The sequence below is a fragment of the Schizosaccharomyces osmophilus genome, chromosome 1 (assembly GCF_027921745.1).
Source record: "Schizosaccharomyces osmophilus chromosome 1, complete sequence".
NCBI lineage: Eukaryota > Fungi > Ascomycota > Schizosaccharomycetes > Schizosaccharomycetales > Schizosaccharomycetaceae > Schizosaccharomyces > Schizosaccharomyces osmophilus.
Genome location: NC_079238.1, coordinates 2,623,539 through 2,648,678, shown reverse-complemented (window position 1 = coordinate 2,648,678; position 25,140 = coordinate 2,623,539). Strand labels below are relative to the sequence as shown.

At 39.3% G+C, this 25,140-nt stretch overlaps 11 protein-coding genes across 11 annotated transcripts; 5 read left to right on the top strand and 6 right to left on the bottom strand.

The window, feature by feature from the left end:
* Nucleotides 1-58: 58 nt before the first annotated feature.
* prs1 (cytoplasmic proline-tRNA ligase Prs1) lies at nucleotides 59-2,209 on the bottom strand (the record flags this gene model as incomplete). Its single annotated transcript, XM_056180007.1, has 1 exon — nucleotides 59-2,209. One exon carries the CDS (start codon nucleotides 2,207-2,209, stop codon nucleotides 59-61), a length of 2,151 nt encoding a protein of 716 aa, XP_056035859.1.
* A 700-nt stretch (nucleotides 2,210-2,909) lies between these two features.
* Nucleotides 2,910-3,305, bottom strand: rcr1 (plasma membrane adaptor for ubiquitin ligase Rcr1; the record flags this gene model as incomplete). Its single annotated transcript, XM_056180006.1, has 1 exon — nucleotides 2,910-3,305. The coding sequence occupies one exon, from the start codon at nucleotides 3,303-3,305 to the stop codon at nucleotides 2,910-2,912; it is 396 nt and encodes a 131-aa protein (XP_056035860.1).
* Nucleotides 3,306-3,500: 195 nt separating this feature from the next.
* Nucleotides 3,501-4,008, top strand: SOMG_01212 (uncharacterized protein; the record flags this gene model as incomplete). The annotated part of the gene is made up of 2 exons (XM_056180005.1): nucleotides 3,501-3,535; nucleotides 3,732-4,008. The coding sequence occupies 2 exons, from the start codon at nucleotides 3,501-3,503 to the stop codon at nucleotides 4,006-4,008; spliced, it is 312 nt and encodes a 103-aa protein (XP_056035861.1).
* A 684-nt stretch (nucleotides 4,009-4,692) lies between these two features.
* Nucleotides 4,693-5,076, top strand: SOMG_01211 (DUF2406 family conserved fungal protein; the record flags this gene model as incomplete). The annotated part of the gene is made up of 1 exon (XM_056180004.1): nucleotides 4,693-5,076. One exon carries the CDS (start codon nucleotides 4,693-4,695, stop codon nucleotides 5,074-5,076), a length of 384 nt encoding a protein of 127 aa, XP_056035862.1.
* Nucleotides 5,077-5,531: 455 nt separating this feature from the next.
* On the bottom strand, nucleotides 5,532-10,601 carry cyr1 (adenylate cyclase; the record flags this gene model as incomplete). The annotated part of the gene is made up of 1 exon (XM_056180003.1): nucleotides 5,532-10,601. One exon carries the CDS (start codon nucleotides 10,599-10,601, stop codon nucleotides 5,532-5,534), a length of 5,070 nt encoding a protein of 1,689 aa, XP_056035863.1.
* A 1,034-nt stretch (nucleotides 10,602-11,635) lies between these two features.
* hbs1 (Dom34-Hbs1 translation release factor complex GTPase subunit Hbs1) lies at nucleotides 11,636-13,490 on the top strand (the record flags this gene model as incomplete). Its single annotated transcript, XM_056180002.1, has 3 exons — nucleotides 11,636-11,675; nucleotides 11,735-11,785; nucleotides 11,836-13,490. 3 exons carry the CDS (start codon nucleotides 11,636-11,638, stop codon nucleotides 13,488-13,490), a joined length of 1,746 nt encoding a protein of 581 aa, XP_056035664.1.
* Nucleotides 13,491-13,623: 133 nt separating this feature from the next.
* Nucleotides 13,624-17,571, bottom strand: mam1 (M-factor transmembrane transporter Mam1; the record flags this gene model as incomplete). Its single annotated transcript, XM_056180001.1, has 1 exon — nucleotides 13,624-17,571. The coding sequence occupies one exon, from the start codon at nucleotides 17,569-17,571 to the stop codon at nucleotides 13,624-13,626; it is 3,948 nt and encodes a 1,315-aa protein (XP_056035663.1).
* A 1,199-nt stretch (nucleotides 17,572-18,770) lies between these two features.
* Nucleotides 18,771-20,579, top strand: SOMG_01207 (zf-C3HC4 type zinc finger; the record flags this gene model as incomplete). The annotated part of the gene is made up of 2 exons (XM_056180000.1): nucleotides 18,771-18,920; nucleotides 19,068-20,579. 2 exons carry the CDS (start codon nucleotides 18,771-18,773, stop codon nucleotides 20,577-20,579), a joined length of 1,662 nt encoding a protein of 553 aa, XP_056035662.1.
* Nucleotides 20,580-21,005: 426 nt separating this feature from the next.
* mtg1 (mitochondrial translation factor (GTPase) Mtg1) lies at nucleotides 21,006-22,075 on the bottom strand (the record flags this gene model as incomplete). Its single annotated transcript, XM_056179999.1, has 2 exons — nucleotides 21,006-21,376; nucleotides 21,439-22,075. 2 exons carry the CDS (start codon nucleotides 22,073-22,075, stop codon nucleotides 21,006-21,008), a joined length of 1,008 nt encoding a protein of 335 aa, XP_056035661.1.
* A 229-nt stretch (nucleotides 22,076-22,304) lies between these two features.
* On the top strand, nucleotides 22,305-23,460 carry mis3 (rRNA processing protein Mis3; the record flags this gene model as incomplete). The annotated part of the gene is made up of 4 exons (XM_056179998.1): nucleotides 22,305-22,338; nucleotides 22,383-22,410; nucleotides 22,463-22,499; nucleotides 22,573-23,460. The coding sequence occupies 4 exons, from the start codon at nucleotides 22,305-22,307 to the stop codon at nucleotides 23,458-23,460; spliced, it is 987 nt and encodes a 328-aa protein (XP_056035660.1).
* A 440-nt stretch (nucleotides 23,461-23,900) lies between these two features.
* Nucleotides 23,901-24,980, bottom strand: btb2 (BTB/POZ family ubiquitin-type ligase substrate adaptor Btb2; the record flags this gene model as incomplete). The annotated part of the gene is made up of 2 exons (XM_056179997.1): nucleotides 23,901-24,692; nucleotides 24,900-24,980. 2 exons carry the CDS (start codon nucleotides 24,978-24,980, stop codon nucleotides 23,901-23,903), a joined length of 873 nt encoding a protein of 290 aa, XP_056035659.1.
* Between the last annotated feature and the right edge of the window lie 160 nt (nucleotides 24,981-25,140).

Genomic DNA, 25,140 nt, shown 5'->3' with positions numbered 1-25,140 from the left:
AAAAAGAGTGGTTATAAATTCTATATTATATACTTTATCCAAAAATAAATCCAACGCCTTAATAGCTTCTACCAAAGAGACCCCAAACCTTTGCATGAGAACCACAGGCAGCACACTTTGTAACATTTTGAACAATAGCGTCTTCACCAGCGGGTTGCTCCAAAGGAATGCAAAGACTCTTAGCACCCATACTAGGAGCCTTTTCATCTTCAGGCTCGTCACCGTTAGCTTGACGAGCACTGTTTTTCTTAATATCCTTTTCACATTCAGTAGTGTTACACCAAGGGATGAGAACGAGATTCTTCTTGTTCAAAGCAGGAACGAACTCTTCCCATTTCTTAACACGGACAATGTGAGAATCGAATTCTCTCTTAGCAGCCGCATACATGCTAGTGTGGATAGTCTTCAACAAGTCAGAGATTCTTTGTTCCAAATTGTCCAAAGGAACAGCAATCTTTTCGAAAGTATCACGACGGACAGCAGTGACTTGGTTCTTCTTAGCATCATTAGGACCAAATTCGAGACGAAGAGGTACACCCTTCATTTCCCAGTGAGCAAACTTATAACCAGGAGTGTAAGAACGTAAATCAGCTTCGGCCCGAATGTCGGCATCAATGAGACGGGAAGCGAGTTGTGAACAGAAACCTTCAATGCTCTTTCGCTCTTCATCAGTGGTCTTGTTAGTAATACCGCAAGGCACAACGACGGTTTGAACCAAGGCAACGGGAGGAGGTAATTTCAAACCCTTATCATCACCGTGAATCATGACAGCAACACCAATGGTACGAGTGGAAAGACCCCAAGAGTTTTGCCAAACATGAAGTTTTGGACGCTCTCCGGTAGTACCAACTTCAGCATTAGGATCCTCAACGGCGATGTTGAACATCTTGGAAAAGTTTTGACCAAGACCGTGACTAGTACCACCTTGGATAGCACGACCAGTGGTAGGAATGTAGCCTTCCACAGTAGTGGTAAACATACCACCAGCGAACTTTTCGTTTTCACTCTTGACACCTCTGACAACAGGGACAGCCAACAAGTCGCTGTAAACACGAGCATACAAGTCCAAAATTTGATAAACTTCCTCGTTGGCAGCGTCCAAGGTCATGTGGGCGGTATGACCTTCTTGCCAAAGGAACTCACGGGTTCTCAAGAAAGGTTGTGGGTTCTTGAATTCCCAACGAACGACGGAATTCCATTGGTTCAGACGGAGAGGAAGATCACGGTGGCTTCGAATCCATTTGGCGTAGTAGGGATACATAACAGTTTCAGAGGTAGGACGAATTGCAATGGGCTCTTCCAACTCGGTGCTACCAGCACGGGTAACCCAAGCGACCTCAGGAGCGAAACCTTCTACATGATCTTTCTCCTTCTCTAAAACTTTTGAGGAAACAAAAAGAGGAAAGTAACCATTACGAACGCCAAGTTTCTTAATTTGCTTGTCGAACCATTGTTGAATAGCTTCCCAGATACTGAAAGACCAGGGCTTCAGAATGTAGCAACCAGAAATGTCATAATACTCAATCATGTCACTCTTGGTTAAAACTTGTTGGTACCAATTGGGGAAATCGACGTCTTTGCGAACAGTGATACCAATCAAAGCGGCATTCTCGATAGCGGCATCACTTTTGGAAACATCAGCCTTCTTTTGAGTGGCAGCAGGCTTGGATTGTTCGGCGGGTTTAGCAGGGGCGGAAAAATCCACAACAACCGGGGTAGCGCCGATGGTTTTTAAATAAGATTCAACAGCGGCGGCAGAAACGAAAAGAGTCTTTTCACTAGAAGAAGGGTGAACAGCCAAAAGACCTCCGTGATTGATGAGGTTCTTGTCTAAAACGACGTGAACCTTGGTGGCATTTTGTTCATTTACAGAAAAAACACCAATGTCCGCGGGAGGAATGCCAAAAACCTCTTCCACTAAATCAGCGGCAGCTAAACGAGCTTCCTTGGCGCCAACGGCCTTGGCAGCAGCACCAGAAGGAGTAGGAGTGGATTCTAAAGCGACCACAAGAATAGGGACGACAGCCTGAGACTTGGCGGTTTTGGGCTTCAAGACGACAGTCTTGGTCAAAGTGTGAACAGGGACATTGTTCAAAGAAGACAATGTTTCGGACCAAGCGGAACCATTTAAGGCCTTGGGATGGTCCAATACAGCAAAGTCTTCAGTAGTAAGCCCTTTTAGTTTAGTAATTAAGCTGTCCACGGACATAATAGTGATGGGGAAAATTTGATGGTGCTGTTGGAGATTTGAGAGTCGATTGACCTTGAATGTGGTGGGTACGGTGTGGGGGTCAGTAAACAAACAAGGAAACTCGTTAAAAGGAAGTAAGTAAGTATATGGAGAAAACTTTACAAAATGTGATGAATACAAAGATATATAGAAACGTAGAAAGGAAAAGGAGGTTCAACTACAATGGTGGGTCTGTTGCACAGTAGAGAATACATACACGATAGGATGGAAAGTATATTAGCAGGTTAAGAAAATCAAAAACAAGAACCGTAAAATAAAGAGAAAAACCAAAGTATTATAGAAAAGATTATATTACCACCGAAAAGATTAGAATATGGAAGATTTGCATAGGTGAAACCACCTGTTGAACCCATGAACCGATTCATACCGACAAAAAGAACAATATGAAAAAAAGAAAAAGATGCAGTAGAAAAGAAAAAGTCAATAAGATAGATAGATGAGTTGATGGGCGAAAAGAGAGCAAAGTAACGGAGAAAGACCAGAAACAAAAGATGAAAACTAGACCGAAAAAAAATGAGAGTAGAATGCTTTTAGAAAAAAGACAAGAAACGTTTTCTAAAAACACAAATGCTTGAAGGAGAAGGCAAATAAATATTTGAAACAATCATTCTTTGTACGTACCTAAACTCATCGTGGATGCGGTCATGTATGGAGTTGTTTAAAGGGCAGCGTTATCGTATTTTGGACGAGGAACGGAAGCCATGGCCTCTGGATAGGCGGGAGGAGGAACATCGTCGAGGGGAGGGGAGGGGAATGCAGAATCTGGCGGCATACGAGGAGGTTGATAAACATGAGGCATAGTAGGCATGTTAGGTGTATACGAAGTCGTCGTAGTAACATTAGGGGCTGGATTGGGTCTCGGTGTATAGACTGGAGGAGTGGAGAAAGGATAGAAATTGGTGAAAGGAATGGTGGTTAAACCATTACGATTTCTACGACGATTGACATAGCCAATGGAGATTAAAGAGAACACCAAAAAGACGACGCATATGACTACAATGACCCAGCGGCCATACGCGGCAAAATTGTACGTGCTGTTGCCTTGTTGATCCATCAAGAGAAATACGAGACGATGCAAAGGAGGGACTAGGACGTCTTGAAAGAAAAAAGACAGAAAAGACGAGACAATGAAAAGAAATGCACGCTAGAAAAGGATACAAAGTCGAAAAGAGGAAATGTGTTTTGATTTTTTCGCTTTTCTGCAGTGTAGTGAGAGAAGGTGGGAAGGAGTGTGTCGAGTCGTCAACGTATGGCGGTGAGGTGGTGGTGGTGGTGTTGGTGTTGGTGTTAAGAGAGACGTATAGAGGAACTATGGACAAACACAGAGTCCATCAAGGAACGAAAAAAGAAAAAAGAAAAAGAGAAAACGACTCGAAAGAAGGTTTATAGAAATATCAAAACGTTGACATCCATGAAAATAGTACTATAGTTTTATTTATATTTTTTATATTTTTACATCGTACTGTCTCTAACTTTTCAGCTTCTCAGCTCTTCCTCTTTGTTTACTTGGTCTCTCCTCCACACCAAAGCGCAGCCAGCCCCTTCCACCATCGCAACCATTGCGGTTTGCCTCTCCTCCAACGACCCAGCCCAAGCCCCACCGGAGCCAAACTCCAGCACAGACTCCGGATGAACACCGGATCTGCTTCAACACCGAACCCGTTTCAACGCTCCTCTCCTTTCTGGTCTTTTGCCCCCCATCTAGTTCCTCTAGCCCCCATCTAACCCCCATCTATACCCCATCTAGCCCCATCTAGTATCCAAGCCATCCTCGCACAGCTCAACCAAACCCCACCAAGTACCCATGTGGGGGTTGAGAACGAAAAGCAACTCGTAGGTGATGGGAGTGGGTGATGCCATCATTTATTAACACGAGGTCATAAAGTCCAATACTATATGCCTTCAAGCAAGTGTTTGTTTCTTCTTTTTTTTTGTTTTTATTTTTTTACGAAGCCTTCTAACGACCAATTTTCATCTTTCCCAATCTGACTTCAAAGCCTTCTCGGCTCTTATTTTTTTTTTCGCAAAATTGCGCCGACATAGCCGATGACATCAACTACAATGAGCTTCTAGTGGAGATAGATCCAGAGTCGTGTGCTGTTGATTGTTGTCGGTCTGATGCTTTTTTCGTTGCGTGTTGATCCGGCCGCTTCTCATAGAACTGTGCCTCCTTTCCATGAATTGCCTATATATATGCGCTTCCTACCACCATTGTTTTGTTCTCCAAGGCTTTTTAACGAACTATTCGTTTTTCATTACTGTCCTTCTTATATTCTTTGGTCTCTATAACATTGCATTCCTCCTTCTTTTCTTCCTTTAATTTCTTTTATAACACCTGTTCGATTCCTCCTATAAAGTGAATCGAAAATTAATTGTACCCTCTTTTTTTTTTTTTTTTTTGTGTATTTTTCTTTTCTCTTTTTTAAATCTCTTCTTCAATTATGCCTGCCGCAGAAGCCACTCGTGCCAACCCTTCTATGGCGATTACTGAGCCTGAACCCTATGAGTTAGCTTCTATGCAAAAGGGCAAACATGTAAGCGCTCTCCTTCCAAAAGATTATTATGGTCAAGCCATTGACGAACCTGATGTGAGCAATCCCACCCGTTGGAGGTATGAACGTCCTTTAGATACCGTCCGTGCATGGCAATTCTTAATCGAAAGTGATGAAGGCTCTCCCAAATCCCGTTTGGACTCGGAGCGGAAACAATATCATCCTACCGCTGAATTGTTTCGTCCTCTCTCTTTCGTTGATGCTGACCAAAAGTTGTCTAACCGTTTGTCCAGACATCTTTCTAAAGCTTCTTCTCGTCACTCTAGACTTTAAACTTGAGAGTCTACACTATTATGGTTTTTCTTTTTTTTTTTTTTTCACGGTTGGTCTGTCATTTTCTTTTTCCTTTCTCATTGTAATTCTTTTTTTACGTTATTTTTATGATTCATTTTGCATCCCTTTCTTTTTGTTTTTGTTTTTATTTGTATTTGTATTTTAAGTCTTGAACTTGGGATTTCTCATTATTTTTTCTTCTCCTACGATACCGAATGAAATTGCATTTCATGCTTTTACTTTCTATAACTCTTTTTCTCTTTCGTTTCCTTTTCCTTTTCATCCATCCAAATCCTCTTTTTACGCTTCCACTTGATTTCCTACCTCTTCTCTCATGTCCCTCGTCATAGATACAAATAGTGCAAATTAAAAAAAAAATGAATTAAAATTATATTATACATCCAAATGATAAGAATAAAACACCAACAATGAAAGAAAAATAAATTCTACTCACCTCACGTATGCCCAAGCATTTGGCCTACGCAATAAATTGTGTTTTCGATTCTTAATGTCAGCCGATAAAATAAAGCATACTCCTCTGCAATGTTCACGGGAGCAGCAAGCCCTGGATCACTTTCCGGAGGCTCTGGATAGCCATGCAACATAGCAACCCTGTCTTCTAAACGTTCGCAAATCTCAAATAACCTTTGATATTGATACTCTTCAAAAATGTTTCCTTCATATCCTGATGAACTCTCCGTAGGCGACAGATTTCGAACTGATGATAAAGAACTTCTAGCATATTGATGGTCTTCACCACTTTTTGAATCCCCGATTCTTGCTAATATCGGTCGTAAGCTGTTGCTTCTGCTTCTCGACGAATTTTCCATCCGTTCTCTTCGCTTTTCGCTGTCATCTTCCGAATTCCGATTGTTGATCAGTTTTTCTAATCGCCCCTCAAGCTGAAGAGGATATACCAATGATATGCTTTCCGGTGTTTCCAATCCCTTCAATTTATGTTCTCCAATATTATGTACAATGTAGCCTACTTGCTTCAATGCACGGATCTCCATCGCATACCTTCCAGATCTTTCCGAAGACATCGCTTCCGATTCTAACCGATTCAGCACAGTGACTACGTCTGCAGATACTGCAATTTGCCCACCATCCGCTACGGATACAACTCTAGATGTTCTATTCACCATCGGTCCATAGTAATCCATGCGTCGTGTTATAGGATCTAACTCGCTCACTGTCACACCATAGTTCACCCCAATGCGTACACTCAACCCTCTATATAAAACCTCATTTTTAGGTCCTAAAACAGTTCTTCCTTGAACTGACTCTACAATTTCATTGGGCCAATCAGCAGAGAGCATCTGTAATTGTACAGAAAAGGACCATAGCAAAGCAGCCGGGACTGTCTGGAAACAAACCATAAAGGCATCTCCTTCTGTCTTCACTTCGTAACCACCCGTAGCACGTAGCTGTCTTCGCATAATTGTATTGTGGGTCTTAATCGCCGATCTCATGGCTACTGGATGGCGTTCCCACAAAAGTGTAGAATTCTTTATATCCGTAAATACCATTGCAATGCTTCCACGAGGAGGCGAAACTTCTCGGTTCATTCTAGCTAAGGATGAATCGTCCGGTAAATCCTGAGAAGAAAATGGCACCCCTTCATTCCCTTCAGCTTGAGTACCTTCTTCATCATCTTTATGGACCTTCGTAGCGTAATTGGAATTTGTTTCGAATAAAAGGCTTAGATCTAAGACCATTACTATCGTATTGTTCTTAGCGCCATAAGCTATAGCATAATCACGTAGCTTGGTTGCAGCCAAGAGCATCGATTGCCTGTTAGCACGAACAATATCAATGACAATCCGCTTTGACATTACATTCCAGAATTCCTTGTTGGCTAAAATTATAAATTCGTTCAGCTCTGAAAGGGGCTGAATATTTACATGAGGGACTGCTTGCACACCAGGGAACTGGGATAATCTACCAATTGCCCTAGTGGTAGTAGACTTGATGCGGCCAGAGATTAATCCCGCCGAATCTATAACTCTGCGTATTTCTTTCTCATTTAATGTATCATGTACGTCACTTAATAAAGTGGGTTCGGAATCGTTTCGTGTAGACATTAAAGACATTGAGGTACCAACGTTAGCAATGAATGCGCGTGTATCTCGAATATAAACTAAGGCAATGCTAACTCCAATATCCATACAGGTTTCATCCATATAATAACCTTTGTTAGAAGTAGGAAGATTCTCCTTCTTATCCTTGTATTCCGCAATTGTCTCCAAATCTTGATAGATTGTGTTACCCAACCTTTTGTTTAATTTTAAAAATCCCCTTCTTAATGCATTTTTCACTTGTTCACTAGAGGATCCGCATATGCTCAATTCTTCAGCTAAACATGATGCTATATTCTCATAGGCAAATTTAAGAACTCGATTGCTATGCCCAGCTCCAATATCGCTATCAAAAATGCAATAAAGTGACCAATGAGGATATATATAGTCCTTCACTATAAGTTCTACAGCAGAGATGACCGGATTTATACGAGATAAATAACCAGATATTCCACATTTCAGCCCATCGTTAATTGGAGATGAGCGATGTACAACACGATTTACGATATCAGTATTGTCCACAGGAATATCAGCATTTACATCAAATACACTCAAAGCTTTTAGCCGGTTAAGACATGCTCTTATAACTTTAGCATCATCATGTTTAGAGAATTGAAACCAACTATTTCCAGAAAGATCAAGGCTTTCAAGTTTAGGTGGAATATTCAGAGAATTTTCATTAGATTGATTGACCGTAAGGCTTTGTAAGTTGTTATTACCCAAGTCCAGGTAACGCAAACTTTGTGATAGCGTTTCATTTTTAGGAAACGAAGATATCCTATTTCCATTAACGTACAATGATTCCAGAGAAATACGAGAATTAGACGAGATAGAGATATTTGAAAGTTTATTACCAGACATAAACATATGATTGAGGTGTGAAAAATTTTCGAGAAATGTATTTGGAATTTCTGTCAAGTAATTGTAGGACAAGTTCAAGATCCGAATTTCTTTGAAAAAACTCAACACTTTAAAAGATTCATCTCCAAGGCGGTTATCCACAAGAATAAGTTCCTCAACTGATGGATATATGTATTCAGATGAGGAAGTATTAGAAATAGGGCTACCCGACAATGTCCGCATAATTTTCAGTTGACTCACACTTCTTGCTAACGGTTTGGCACCGGCCATTGGTAATTTTATTTTTTCCAGAATATTAGACGAAAGGTTGACCATTTTCAAAGTCGATATTTGCCAAACTTCTTCAGGAAATACTTTGATATTATTAGCATGCATATCCAATAATGTCAACTTGGACAACTTTCCTAATTCCGGGGAAACGTGAGAAATTTCACAATTCGTGCAGTAAAGAAATTTAAGATTTTGTAGATGAGAAATACTATCCGGAATCTGGACAAAGTGATTATAACTCATATTTAAGGTTTCCAAATTGACAAGGCTTTCTAGCATGGAATCCTTAAGAGTTACAAGCTTGCCATGCGAGGTGTCAAGGTATACAAGAGAACTGTAACCATTAGAAGGAAGTTCCAAGATAGTTAAAGGGCAATGCGAAAAATCAAGGTATGTAGCAGACCTACATGGGAATTCGTGATGAGAAATCAGGTTGCAAGAGGCACGAATTTCTTTCAAGTTTGGACTTTCAGATAAAGCGTTGATATGACTCAAGGAATTAAAACGAAGATCAATGATCTCCAGTTTCCGTAAGGAGCCCAATTGCTGAATGAGATGGCCTGACAAGTCATTTGACTGAAGATAAAGCTCCTTTAAGTTTCCTAACCGATCGATCTCGGAACAAATTTCATACAAATTGTTGTGTGAGAAATTCAAAATTTCAAGAGCAGACAACTCTGTAATGATTAAGGGAAAGGTAACGAAATTATTATAAGAAAGATCAAGGACGGTCAAATGAGTCAAATAACGAATAGAGTAAGGTAGAAACAAAAGCTTGTTTAATGAGCAGTGAAATTCTTTAAGGGTAGATCGGCTTCTCCCAGAAAAAATTACGGGATCCAATTCGTAAATATCATTCCTGGCAACATTTAAAACTTCAAGTCGGCGTAATATTGAAAGAGGTTTTCCTCTTGGTGGCCTTAAATTATTTGACATATCCAATACTTTTAAATTGACGCATCGTTCCATAAAATCAAGAGGCAATCCCAACGAAAGATTGGACGATATATTTAAAGATATCAACTCGTGTGCATGAGGATAGAATTTAATAGGAATCACTTCAAGGTTGGAACGTCGTATATCCAAATGCTGTGAAAACTTCTTCTCGGACATTTTCCTAAGTACATCGGCGCCAATATCCATAGTTGTGAAAACTAATCTTGCAACGCTATAGTTGTCTTCTTGTGTCATTTCATCTTCAGAATTTTCGTCGCACCCAAAGTAGGCAAGCAATTTTTGGAATATGATACATGGCTGCTCATGGGGAAGCAATATACGCTCGGTTTTAAACTGAACCAAAAGCAAGTAAAAATTAGCTGAAAATGGAAGGAAGAAAAGCCTTGCCAAGCGTTGAATGATATCACTGGTCTTCATATTCATAGGGCATGAAAACGAGACAGATGTTCTATCATCCCGATAAACTCGTAAGAAAAACGGTTTATCACTACCTTCATTGTTAGGATGAGCAAAGGGTCTGGCCATAAAGGAATCCCTTTTCTTTGATATTTCCGAAGGAAAATTGATAGCCCAACTTTCCGGGGCTTTCCATGAGTCGTCAGAGAGGATAGATGGGTGCGAACCACTCTTTAAATAGGAACTGTCATAGCTATCCCGATGATAGTCTAAGCCAAAAAGGGTGCTTAACGTATGCGACCTGGACTTTTCCTCGCCAGATTTGTCGAGCGCACTCAGCCAGTCGTTAGGAGCAATGGCTTCCAAATCACCAGTGCTTGGGGATCCCTCATCATCTGATACAGAGTCAGGAAATTTCAGAGATTTCAGGGAATGGTAAGGGGCGTCTTTTTCTTCATCTAGTTCCGTGTCAGTTGTATGGTTTGAACCCTTTGGTGTAACTTGGCGACGAAGTTTGGTTTCTTTAAAAGGAGCGTTTTTTCCTGGGTTTTTTACTTTTTTTTGATAGTTTCGACGAAAATCAGTAATAGCTTTACCTCTATAGTCTTCGCTTTTACGTTTGTGCAGTAGAACCGAGTCGGACTTGCTACGACTGATGGAGGACAAACTAAACGCATCCGGTTCAGGCAAATCCAACATGTGTTTATCAATAAAGGAAGGATCACTAGGCACATAATGCAATGTATCTGACAAGTGAGAGGCACTATTTACCGGTCTAGTGCAGGGGGACAATGCTTCGTTACCATTGGAAAGTGACTCTTCAATGGATTCAGGAATTTCGCATACAGAGCTTTCGGGCTCACTGCCGTCTTCTTCTAAATTATCCAACCAGGGAATTCCTGTTTTAAAATTCTCCGGTGGTCCAGACATAGGCGATCGAAACAACCGCTTTTTGTCAATCATACTAAAAAAGGCTCATAGTTCTTTCATGCCAAGACATCAAATAAATTAGATTATTAAAAATTATGTTTAGATTAATGCAAGAGCAAACACAGTAAAACCCAGTTAATAACGAATTGCACTACTAAAGAAATGCAAATAGAGCAATTTAGCCACAACGCAAAGTAAAAAAGAGATACTGGTCTTTTTTAAGGCCAATCACAAATCCTTTTTCAATGAAGAAGAAATGTGATTTCGATACCGAATTTATTTATATATATGTATATATGTTGGATAATAGCAGAAAGGAAGAGTAAATAGTAACTTGGTACGATTAACGCCATTAACGTGGTTGAGGGATATTTGATAAACTACTATAAACTACGACTCAATTATCCCCGTTGAATAAACTCGCTATAAGAATGTAAACAAATACGTGAACAAACATGCATAAAGACTTTACTCTATTCTAGTTATCAATGTAATCTCTAAAATTAATTCCAATTATTAAATGATTATGCCACATACTAGTAGGTAATTCTTGAAGCAGTTTCTTCTACCTGACTTGTCGAATCTGGAAAGAACAATTATCATAGTACATTATTGTATGATAAACACGAAAATCAAGTAGACTTACCTTAAATAACAGGTTTGAGAGCCTTTCATGCATTAAGGATAACATATACGACCAAAATTGGGCATAAGTTTTATTCGTTTTGGAGGGAATTTGATTTTGGACTAGCTATATCCCTGGGATTGCATTACTCTAGCAAAAAAAAGTCTGTGACAAATGTAGTTCTATAAAGGTGAATATGTGCTTTTAGATGAAAAAAGAAAACAATACGGTCGCTCAACACCTTCTGATAGTTCATTTACCTCGACATTTTAGACATGTAAATCGTCCATGTCAATATCTTATGTCACTTCCATTACGCTTTTTACGTACCTGCAAGTAAAATTTTGAGAGGTACAAAGTACCAAAACTTTTGCTCTTAGTAAAAGGTCTCTATTTATTCGTTTTATTTATCTCTTTATTTTTGTAAATACAATCTAAAAAAATGTCGAGACATCGTAATGTAAAGAATTTAGAGTTGGAAGGTAAGTATGGTTCTCTGTAAACAGTAAAATTCCACTGCTAACAAGCGATTTGTTTTTAGAATATGATACAGGTGAGCCTGTGGAAGAAGAATTGACGGATGAACAAGAAGGTATGCTAATCTGGTAAAACTACTCCGTTTGACCTAACACGCTTGTGCAGAACAATTTCGAGAAGCCATTGCTGCTGTCCAAGATACGCTCGACGGGCTTCCCGTTTCAGACAAAGAAATAGCGGATACCCTATGGTACTATTATTTTGATGTGGAGAAATCCGTCAATTATCTAATAAAAAGCTGTACTGCAAAGGCTGAAGAGCAAACTGGAAAAGAAAAATCTCAAAAGAAGAAGCACAGTAAACAAGAAGAAAAGCCGGCTGAAAACCATCATCCCACTAAAAATCCCCCTGCTCCTCTGAATGCTTCGATGAAGAAGCTAAATTTGAACGAAAAAGAACAGACCGGAGAGAAATCAAAAGATGCAGAGGAGATACAAACGCAACGGAAACAGGATTCTTCAGCGTTAATAGATGTTCCCAAGATTTACGAAGAGTCCCACCCTAAACCTGTTGTCCACTTAGTGGTTACCGGACATGTTGATTCGGGTAAAAGTACCATGCTTGGAAGGATTATGTTTGAATTAGGTGACGTAAATAGTCGATCCATGCAAAAGCTTCACAAGGAGGCCTCTGATCAAGGCAAGGGAAGTTTTTCTTATGCTTGGTTACTTGACTCTACGGATGAAGAGCGTCTCAGAGGTGTCACCATGGACGTTGCGGCTACCTCCTTCGAAAGCAAAAAGCAAATTTACGAGGTTGGTGATGCTCCTGGTCATAAAGATTTTATTTCGGGTATGATTGCTGGAGCTGCTTCTGCGGAATTTGCAATCTTGGTCGTTGATTCTTCACAAAACAACTACGAGCGTGGCTTTCTAGCGAATGGCCAAACTCGAGAGCATGCTTATTTACTACGTGCTCTTGGGGTTTCTGAACTCGCAGTTGCCGTGAATAAGCTTGACCTCATGTCTTGGTCATTGGATCGCTATAATGAAATAAAAGCTTCCATATCTGACTTCCTAATCCGGATGGTTGGATTCAAAGAGGAAAACGTTCATTTTATTCCTGTTTCTGCTGTCTCTGGTGTAAACCTCATAGAAAAACAGTCCTCTCCACTTTATAATTGGTATAATGGTCCAACATTAATAGAAGTTTTAGACAATTTCGCCCCTCCATCAAAATCGTACAGAGGACCTCTCCGAGTCTCTGTTCATGATACTTATCGATCTGTGCGAGGCGCCACTGTTTCAGGAAGAGTAGAGTCTGGTAATATTCAAAATGGCCAGGTTTTGTATAATGTTTCTTCACAGGAGGATGCTTATGTCAAAACTGTCATGCGCAATTCTGATCCTTTTGTATCATGGGCTGTCGCTGGAGACAGCGTTACCGTACAGTTGACGGATATTGAGCCAAACCAAATCAGTCTCGGGGATATCTTGTCCACTTATAATGACCCTGTTAAGCGCAGTAGATCCTTTACGGCCGATATCCAAACTTTCGATATACTTGGCCCAATTTTGTCAGGATCAACATTAGTGCTCCATCGTGGTCGAACCGTTGCTCCGGTCGCTGTGAAAATAATAAATGTAAATGGTAAGAAGGCAAGACACATTACTAGTCGAAAGCGTGCCTCTATACAAGTTAACTTTTTGGATGGTTTATATCCAATATGTACTTCCGAAGAAAGCCCTTCGTTGAGTAGAATCATTCTTCGACGAGATGGAAATACAATCGCTGCCGGAATTGTGAAAACTATTTTATAATAACAATTGAGCAACTGTACAAAAAATTTTTTTATTAAAATGATTAAACTATAAGGATTAAGGTATTTCATAACATAAATGCGATAATAAATTAAAACAACATTATTGGGGGGGGGGGGTAATGCAAAAGGTATTAGTCCGTCCATTTACCACTATGGACAAGTTTCCAAAAATGAGTATGTGGAGTCATTAATTCATCATAAGAACCAGTTTCCATAACTCTACCGGAATCCATGACAATAATACGATCGGCGAGTCTCATCAACGAAGTTTGGTGAGTAATGATAAGTACTGTACATGTCAAGCTTTGAATTGTTTGCTCAATTTTTCTCGACGAATTAGAGTCTAGTGCAGAAGTACATTCATCCAAAATTAAAATTCTTGGTTTTCGGAGCAATGCCCTAGCGATAGCTAAACGTTGAGCTTGTCCACCAGAGAGATTTTTGCTAAACTCTGAGATTGGCGATTCCAAATAGTTCGGCAGATCTTGTAAGGTTTCGAGAATGTTGGCTTGTTTTAGCGCTTCTTCAATTGCTACCATGTTCGCGTCGCAGCCATACAATAAACTCTCCAAAATTGTTTCACCCATCAAATTTGGCTTTTGGTCTACAACAGCCATTTTTCGTCTTAACCACTTAGTGTCGATTTCAGAAAGGGGATGGTCATCGATATAAATATTGTCAGACATATAAACCTTTTGAAGCAGCTCTGCCGTAGTTGATTTTCCTGAACCAGATCCACCAACAATAGCGACTTTTTCCTTTGGTTTTATTGAAAATGATACATCTTCAAGAGCGGAAGCTCCTCGCTCTTGATTATAAGCAAAATTAACTCTGTCAAATTCAATTTTTCCAACGAAAGGAAACTTCATATTTCCTTGATCGTTGAGTTTGCCTGGCTTCATATCAGCCAAACGCAGAACCCTGCTAGCTTCAATTCTGCTAGCAGAAACATTTGGCAAAGACATGATGCAACTAGAAGCAGATACCATCGTAAATACCGCTAGCGATAAAATCTGTATGGTTTGCTCGACGTTATAATAGTTTTTCGATATAAACTTTGCTGCAGCATAAAATAGAAGAGAACGAACAAAATATAAAAGAGAACAGGTGACGGAATATCCTAAGCTAGTATACAAAGCCTTCTTTTTAGTAGCGTCCCAATAATCTTTGAGGAGTTCTTTGTACTTTTCGCGAAAATATGGCATAACAGAAAGCCCTTTAATTGCGTCAAGGTTCATGGTAGTTTGATGCAAGATAGAAGTAGTAGTAATTGAGCAGTCTTGACAATCTTTTTCCGTTTTAACGTAGAAGTAAGAGAAAACCTTCGAAGTGAGTATCAAAACAGGACTTACGGCTGTCAGAATAATAGCCAACTTCCATCCAGTTATTAAAGCCCATATCAAACCAACTATCATCATCACGAAAGCAACAAAAAGTTCTTCTACCAAAGAATCAATCAGGTTTCTCATATCATTGATGTTATTCACCAAAATTTTTGAGAATAAGATAGGTGAATTTGATGTTTCATCGTACCATTCCTGGTCCTGCGATAACAACGTTTTCATGCCAACGAGACGATAGTAATCACACCAATTTGTAGCGGCCTTGGAAAATATATAATGACTCAAAAAATAAAACAAGCCAGTGAATGCGGCCACGACTAAAATCATACAAGACCATAATGCGATCCCAACAGACATATTTTGATGCATAAACAAGTTTAGAGACTTAGATACGATAAAAGATAATACCGGTATGCTTGCACCTTGTGCAAGTGAAGTTAAACAACCAAAGAAAAACAGATATCTGGCCCTCGGAACTTTCCATAGGCTTTTGAATATAGCACATATGGAGTATACAGACTCCTTTTCTTCTAAAAATAAGTTTCTGTTACCATCTGCAGTATCTAATGGTTTTTCTTGCAACATGGAGTAATTTTTTGGATCTCGATTGTGCATAACAGACATGCTTGGCGATGCATCAACGAAAGAGGGGGATATGTCATCGTAAGAACCATAACTTTCCTCTGATTTTTCAAAACTTGCTAAAAAAGGATTTTCCAAACATGGCATTTCAGAAACGGGTTCCTCTTGCTCATCAGATGGATTGTCGAATAACCCGAGATTGCATAAATCCCTTTTTGTACCCTGATGCAGTAAGCGACCGTTTTCAACGACAAATACGGAATCATCATTGTAGATTTGAGACATATCGTGGGTAATGTAAATAGTTGTCTTACCTAAGCGGTGTGCACGAATAGCATCGTTGATCAGGTTTTTCGATATAATGTCTAAACCACTAGTAGGCTCATCGAGGATTAATACCTCAGTATTTCGAAGAAGTGCTCTAGCTAATGCAATCCTTTGACGTTGTCCTCCGCTAAGGGTTCCCCCATGACAAGGAGTATCATAGCCTTCGTCAAAATTCCAAACAAATTCGTCAACAAGGGCTAGGCGGACAGCACATTCAAAATCGCTTTCAGAGGCATTATGGTTTCCGATCATAATGTTTTCACGAATTGTCATATCAAATACGACAGCTTCTTGCCTAACTAAAGTAACATTGGAATACACATAGTTTGGATCGATCATTGCTAAAGGAACATCATCCACATATATAAAGCCATAAGTGGGCTGAAAAAAGCTCATAAGCAACGTAGCAATAGTGCTTTTACCTGAACCACTTGGTCCAATTATATGCGAAACCTTACCAGAAGAAATGGACATGGAGAGATTGATGATGCTGAAAGGCTTGTGATCTTCTGTGCTTGGATACATAAAAGAAACATTGCGCATGTTGAAATTCCAAGATAGCTTAACGTCTTGGAAACCGACTTTAGGAGGTTTTTGTTTGGAAGAAGCAGGTTCATGACATAAAGACTTGAGAAAATGGGAAGCGAATTTTCCTTTTATAAGGTCAGGAATGGATGGAAGAATTTGTTGGATGGCAGAGGCAACGGAGAGACAAGAACCAAAAACGGTAACGACCTGACCAGCAGTAACTTTTCCGGAGTTGGCTAAATGGTTACCAAACCAAAGACCTTGAAAAAAAACTGAATACAAGAAGAATTGTGAGATTCCACCTTGCAGGGAATGAAGAAAGGAAAATCGGAGAAAATTTTTAGAGCTTTGGTTGATGGCTCCTTGAAGATTGTGAAACTCATGATTTTGCATGGCATGAAAGGTTACAGTTTTAAAAGCCATCAATACTCTTTCTATGAAAGAAGCTGCTTTTTCAGAAGCAAGGCGATCACCCTCATAGCTATTATAAAGAAAAGAATTGATGAAAGCAACGACAAACATAATAATGGGATAAGAAGCCATGATGATAAGTGTCAAGGACCAGCTGTAGCGAAAGGATATGGCGAGGCAAGAAATGACAATAGCCAAGTTTTCGACGATATGAAAAAGGGGAAGATTGATGGAGGATTCATAAAATATAATACATCTGTCGACCGAATTGATTAAGGCGCTAGAGCTGTTGATGAGTGAGTAAAAAGTAGATGGTTTGTTGGTAAGGGCATGAAAACAAAGAGAGCGAGACCGTTTTCCAATAACGGCACTAAGGTACTGCCAGAGAAAACGAACGGCAAAACTAAACACCCATGAAGCCATACCGAATAGGAAAATAAGAAGGGAGTTAAAATTGACGATGGAGCACATTTCGTCGAGGGAAATCATGGATCGTGCATAGTTGGAAAAAGCATCAAAGATTTTACCCATAGTCCAAGTCATGAGCGGTTCCAGAGATGCAGATAAACAAGTAAATGTGATTGTAGCGAAGAGAAGGAGAGCATCTGAGAAGCGAAACGCAAAGGCATAGTCGGACCAAGAGGAAGCATAGGCATAATAGGCGGAAGATTGGACATCATCACCATCAAGAGAAGGTAAGTCCAGAAAGGTCCGATAAACATGTGAAGGGGAATCTAGGGAATCTGAACTGAGTGCAGTAGAGGCGGATAGTTGAGCAGTGGTGGGACTTTGTATGGATTTTTCAGTGATGGAAACGTGACATTTCTTATTTTTTAATGAATTTCTTTTTGAAATATAATCATTTGGTAAAATATTTCCGGTCTCCATGGCCAAAACAGGATTCAATCAGGAACAGCAGATTGAACAATCAATAGTAAACAAAAAAGAGTGACAAACACGTAGGGTCCAAAACAACGACTTTCGAGAGAAAAAAAGAAGAAGAAAAGAATTAAATAAATTTAACAATCGAGCTAACTACAAGCTCCACGTTCGTCAGCATGTGCTGAACTACGAGAAAGTAGAGCCGCAGCCCGACCTATTTTAATCATTGTGGACAATGGAGGCATTCAGACAAAAGGTCTATTGTGTAGGGCATAAGTGGGTGTGCTTGGTAGCTGGGTAGGCTTTCATTATAAACAATAAAGAATGAAGCAAAGAGATCTGTAAAGAGTAACAAGAAAGAACGAATGGAGAAAAGAGGAGAGGGAAGGGAAGAAGAAAGAATTATTATAGCTAGCTACGAATGAGTAAGCTCCCGAAAGAGGTAGAGTTATTTGCTTACAAACTCAATAAAGAGAGAAAATTATAAGAAATAAACAAGAAAAAGTAGTTTACTTTTAAAAATGATTCTCGAAATTCACTTTCTTTTTTGTATCTACAGGTCAAAGACATAAGCGACCATACCTGGGGTTCGGTTCTTATTAAAACATTTGTAAAAGTATGTAAACAATACGTTTTTGTTTTTATTGCTGTTTGACAAGTACTTGATACCTATTTTGTTTATCTATTTTATATTAAACAAATACCTTTGGTACGTATATCTGTTGATTTCAATTTAACCTTCAGTCGATTCAATTAATTCGAATACTGTTCTGTCGCAATATACTGTTGGCGTCGCTCTTTTATGTCGCAAACTTCATCCACCAAAGTGCTAGCTTCTGTGGATATGCATGTAGAAGACATTTCCATCAATGAAATTGTGGGCTCCTCCCATGTACTCTTCTTGTTTGTTTGTTCTTTTTTGTTTTGTTGTTTTCTTCCTTCTCTTTGTCTCCATCTCTGTCTTGTACTCTGGAGTCCCTTTCCAAACCCTGATATTTTAATATAGAGGTATCCTCTAATATATCCTTATACTGGGGTCCGCAGTGTATAAGCATACCATAATGATGTTACCAGGAAAAGGCCGACCCGATCTCCATCGCTGACGTGGCGATTCCTTTATAATAAAGTCGTTAACCTCCATCGATCAGGAAGGGCGCAACGAAACCTTTGCCAAATACGCCTTCTCCTCGAATCTTGTCAATAAAATGGGCAACACGATTGGTAAAGAAAAGCATGACAATGAAGATGAGTTTGTAAATGACCTGGTGCGCCTAATTGATGGTGGATTTCTCTTCCCGCATGGTGTTTACGGCTCGGAACCATCCTATAAAGTATCAATTGTACGAAGATTAATGGTATGTTTCCCAAGAAGTTTTCGATTGTATAAAGTAGAGGATGTTTTCATTGATGCATTCTGAAAAGACTCCTAATTCCGTCAAGAATCGATGTTTTCTGCCTCTTGTTTTTTTCTTTCGGGATCCATCGTTACTAATTTTGTTTAGCTTGAACGCCAGTTAATGCCGTTTTATAAAGGACTCGAGGAATACAGTGCAGATTGGCCGCCTGAAAAAGTCGCAGAAGTTGTCGAAAAGGCTTTAGGTTCTCAAAAAACGATGACGTTACGATCTGCCATCCGTGAAGCAAAATTCCATACTTTAGGACATTCCAAGTCCCTTAAACGTGATGTCAAAAATCGTGCTGACCGGTCAGTTCGTTCACGTTCCAATTCCGTTTCTGGAAATTCCCATGTTATTACCCAAGACAACCATGCCCATGCTATTTCCACTATTTATGCTAATGCTTTTGAATGCCCAATTTGTTTTCTTTATTATCCACCCAACTTTAACTATACTCGCTGCTGCGCGCAACCAATTTGTTCCGAATGCTTTGTGGAAATTCGTCGCCCTGACCCACATTTGCCAACCGTTCATGCCAACGATCCGATGCCCAATGATTTCGATTTGATATCAGAGCCTGTCAAGTGTCCATACTGTATGACAGATCGCTTTGGCGTCGTTTATGTTCCCAATCCTGCTTTGTCCCGCTTTTCTTTCAATGCCCCTTCTCAACTAGATCCAGAGTCTCATCCATTGATTAATGAACTAAAAAAACTCTATATATCTGGACAGGGAAGGCCCTGGGTCCCAAATTCGAATACCAAGTTTGCGCCTGACGATCCCCGTGTCATAACTACCGACTTGATTCATCCAGACTGGCAATACAAATTGCAAAAGACCCGTCGACGCGCTTTCAGACGTGCTGCTAATTCCACTCTCTTGAATACTCATCTGTTGGAACCATCCCCTAATGGAAGTCATAGCGACAGTGTCTCTTCTTCAGATAACACGCAACATTTGAGATCCCCACGTGTAAACTCCCAAAGGCGCACCTTGAGTAATCGTAGACATCATTACCTTGCCAACGTCGAAAAGCTTATGATGGCCGAGGCCATTCGACAGAGTTTGGAGGATGCGCAACAGGCTACTCCGGCTTCCGATGCTGGAGTTTCTTCTGTCGAAGATGGTGGTCCTTTGTACAGTGCTTCTTCAAATTCCAACAGTGCCACTGAAAGAGATGTTTACCCTAGTGCTCGGGAGCCTATTACTGCTTGTAATGGCTCAGCAACCCCTTCAAGCAGAAGTGATAGATCTCATCTCCAACAAACCTCTGAAACCAATGATCATATTCCTCAGTTTTCTCAGCAAACTGAAGCTCTTCCCCGGAGCTCTTTAAATACTGATTTGAACACATTCGCCCGCTCTGACTTGGAGCAGCAGCAAGATTTGGAAGAGCTTATCCACAGTCCAGTAGCATCTACTAACCCGTTTCTTTCCGAATCTTTGAACCCCGTAGATTCGCAAGACGCGCACCGTGGAGCGAATTTCTGCTCACCTACGCTTAGTGTCAGTGATGACGACGTGAACTCCCCAAATTTAGCGAAAAATCCGTATCCTTCAGTTTACGAACATGCGATTACCAGCAACGGTTATAAGAGAAGCCATCAATACGGTTAAGTTCGCCTGGATGGATGATAAAAAATTATTGTTCGGTTTCTCCGTTACCAAATCGTCTTATTTGTTTGTTTACTTGTTAATTTACTAATTTATTTTTAAGCCTATTTGTTCGATATATTTACTAGATTTTTCTTTTTTTTTTTTGAGTTGTGTATGTGGATAAGCGTTTATGATATGAAAAATTTAGACTAGGATTATGCTGTTTAATGAAATCCTGGTTTGGTAACATATTTTTTTACTTATGCGGTAGAGAAATGAAATTTTCTGGTTTGCATGGATGTTACTATGATAGTTATCTGTTGTTTGATTCATAAAAGTAAGAAAGAAGACAGTGGGTCCAATATGACTTTGTGAAACCGGTATTATTTGGCTACGTGGTACAGGTACATTTCCCTTATTCTATTATGAATCAATAAATAGTATCTTCTATTTTTTTTGGCTTTTAATCAACTCACGCTGTAGTCGTAGTTCCACACTGGGCTTGTCGGTGGGATCTAACAGAAACCTTCCAAGCTTTCCTGAACGATAAGTTTGAAGTATGTAGGCAGCAACAGTACTGTCATTGTATCCTCCCCCTTTAGATAATTTCCCAGTTTTTTGGGCAACGTTTTCTAAAAATTCGTCCACATCATTAGTAGGCAGAGACCATTTTGAATAAATAGAAGGGTCTACTAAGTTGATTCGAAAAAGCAAGTAATCCACTAAAGTCACTGAGTCAATTAATCCTTCCTTGACACACCCAACTAAAGACAACTTCAGCATATCTTCTGGCGCAGCGATGGATGGGGTCATGATACCTATGTGATGGTTAGAATCAATTGAACTTAGATGATGTTGTGTTAATTGAACAGTAATTTACCTGGAGTATCAAGCATGAACACCTCAGCATCGTCTAGCAATCTGACGACTTCACTAAAGTGCTTCGTAACACCTGGGTGGTTACCAGTTATTGCAGCTTTACTACGGCGCAAGCTTACGTGTCGTAAGGAATTTAATATACTGCTTTTCCCCGTATTTGGCATCCCTACGAAGTATACGTGAACGCGTTCATTACTAGTAAGACCATGAACAGACATATTCCGAATCCTTTTTAATAGTTTTTTGGCATAGAGAGGTATTGAAGATACATAGGCAGAAGCATCTACTGTTTTGAATGTGACTCTCTGAGACTGTTGGCACCAGTCTTGCATACATTGAAAAGACTGTTGCAGATGTGCCATTTCATCGCGAAAAGTCGAAAGAGACTTCTCACAAGGAACGGCTAGATCACACTTGTTGTAAACAATAATCCGGTTTTTATTTCTCAAAATCGACTCAACGGCAAAGTTCCTTGAGGTCAAAGGAATACGAGCATCCCGAACTTCAACTAGTATATCTGTTTTTGAAGAAAGTGATTGCAATTTTTTTAAAGTTTTATGCATATGGCCTGGAAACCATGTTGAAGGCTTTTCATAAGGAAAACTTTTTCGCGCTACGAACGCCATAGTCCGATTCATCCAACTTTATAAGTTCAATTAACAGTAATATCAACAATTATTTCATTTTGTAGAATAAAAATGCGACTTTGTAAGTTATAGACAAGGATACTGATGTTGGCAGTCCCAACTTGGTATGCCTTTGTAAAGCTTTCGATTGAAGTAGAACGAACCAACTCCCTTCACCACCAAAAGTTAGAACTGACCTTCAAAGGGAAGAAATCATTTTTAATCCTTATAGAATTTGAAAATGAGTGAATTGGAAGATAGGGAACAACCCAATGGTAAGTAAATATATGCTGTTCTGTTAGAAACTAACTGGGCATAGTGATTGTGAATAAAAATAAACGTTACAGGTATGCAGTGGTGACTACTTACTTTAAAGAACTATTTTTTAACTATTGAAAGACGTGAGAAACCTTGGGATACTGATGATATTGATCATGTAAGTAAAAAATTTCAGATACCGTGTAAAATGGCATTGGGTATTCGAGAAGGGATTCAGCTAACTTTAATAGTGGAGAATTGATCCTTTTTCCAAAGAAGAAACATCTGAGCCCTTTTTGGAAGAGTCCAGTTTCGCTACCCTATTCCCTAAATATCGTGAAAAATATCTTCGAGAAGTCTGGCCTCATGTAACAAGGGCTTTGGATAAGTACGGAATTGCTTGCGTTCTTGACTTGGTAGAGGGTAGTATGACTGTCAAGACCACTAGAAAAACATTTGATCCATATGCTATTTTGGATGCTAGAGACATGATTAAGTTGCTGTCTCGAAGTGTTCCATTTCCTCAAGCGATTAAAGTTATGCAGGATGGTGTAGCATGTGATATTATAAAAATTGGTAATGTTGTTCGCAACAAGGAACGATTCGTTAAGCGTCGTCAACGCCTGGTAGGTAATAACGGTCAAACCTTGAAGGCATTAGAATTGTTGACACAATGCTACATTCTGGTACAAGGTACCACTGTAGCTGCTATGGGTGGTTACAAAGGATTAAAGGAACTTCGGAGAGTTGTTGAAGATTGCATGCATAATATTCACCCAATTTATCACATCAAAGAATTAATGATTAAGCGTGAATTGGCTAAAGACCCTACGCTAGTTAACGAATCGTGGGATAGATTCTTACCTCAATTCAAGAAGAGGAATGTTGCACGCCATAAGCCTGTTAAAGTTAAGGAGAAGAAGGACTACACACCATTTCCTCCTCCTCAACAACCTAGTAAGCTTGATCTTGAAATTGAGAGTGGTGAGTATTTCTTGAAGAAGGAAGAAAAAGAACGAAAAATTCGCTCAGAAAAGAGAGAGAAACAAAAAGAGAAACAGAAACTCAAAGAAGGAGAAAGACAAAAGGCTTTCGTACCACCTGAAGAACCTGTGAAGAAGAAACGTAAAGCTGATTGAAGCTGGTAAAATATTGGGTTGAAATCATTTTGTTTAACGGATAATACGGTTTAATAAAATTTTGAAAGAATATATACAAACGTACTTACTAGTAATTCTAACAGTACTGAAAGATGATTGCTGCATTTTATGAGTTGTCTTGTATTTCTACTGTTGTTTAGCAACCTTCGTTTTTCAAAGTCTTAATTTGCTAGACCTTTTGCCTGAAATCCCTCAAAATATCATTAAAAGTACAACAGACATAAACTCACTAAAGAAAAAAAGAAATTTCTCAATGTATTCATAGTTTTTGCTTTTGTTTAATTTTGTAAAATGTGTGTAATATAAAAATAAATAACAATTAAGCTAATTAAAAATATGCACAGATAAACAGATATCCAGAAATCGTATAAAGCTCATATAAAAGCATATTTTGTTTTCATATAAACTATTTTTTGGACTTACTGACTTGAGGCTGCCTTCCAAAGTGTTTTCCGTCTTGACTCAGGACCTGAAGCGGTTCTGACTAGCTGAATAGATCGATTACCTTCTCCGAAAGCTAATACAACACTTTCATCTCCTCGTCCTTCTATGCGGTATTGCTTGCGGTATGAATTTCGCATTCTTACAATTTCTGTAGCGAGTTTGTAGCGCGCCATACTGCTTGTTCCGACAGTGAGCTTGTCGCTTTCCAAAAGGTTTTTGATGGCAGGAAAAGGAAGGTTGCGAAGCACATTAGCGTATTCCTTATCCCAATGATTAACAAGAGTTGTGTACATAACTTCTAAAGCCTTGTCAAAGAGGCCTGCAGTGTATTTAGGATATGCTCCAATTTTAAGCCTCTCAAAGCCTTCTAGTTTTGGGTCCAAAAAGGTAAGAATATTTTCCATTGTAAATGGATTGATTGAATTTTCAATACTTGCGGCAGCTTCAAAAGCCAATCCGTCAAGACCCAATAATGCACTGGTAGCAAGAATACAACAGGGGTTCAATTCAGCTGGTATGGTAACGGAATCGCGATAAAGAGAAGAAAGAACGAAAATGGTTGATTTTTTGGTAACGTAAGGATCTTCAATTCCCAATTTGACATTATAGGGCATCCCCGTCGAAGACACTTCTATTATTTTTTGATGGAGTACAGGCGAGCGAGCTAGAAACAAAGCATGAAGGTGGTATACATTGTTCTGAATTTGTAGGTTTGTATCTGAAAAAGCACCCTGCAGGAATCCGTTTGAGAACACAAAATCAGAAATCTAGGACGATGTTAGTATGAAGAAAAATGCAGGTGGTAATATTTGAGCAAGTTAGAAGTATGAGAGTCGTCTCAGTTTATTACTGCACCTTGAATTCAGGAAAAGCTAGACTCTCCAATATTTAGTGTAACTCATTGAATCCAAGGTACTTAATGAAACAAGAAAGACACAAAGACAAATATAACTATCAGAAAAGGAATTACTTACATTCAAAGCATAATTTGTAGAAGTCACTTCTTGTTCTTTTGCATTACCGTTTAATGAAGCCTCGGGTATAAAATCATTCATTATTATAACAATCAAAACCAATCTGAAAGAGCAATTACGAACAAAAACAGACTTTGTCAACAGCTTCAACTCAACTCGCGTTTGGTTTGTTTGGTTTTTGTATAGAACCACAGCTCTTTAGACTTCTTTGCTTTTAGAATATCCCTTACCCCTTCTTATT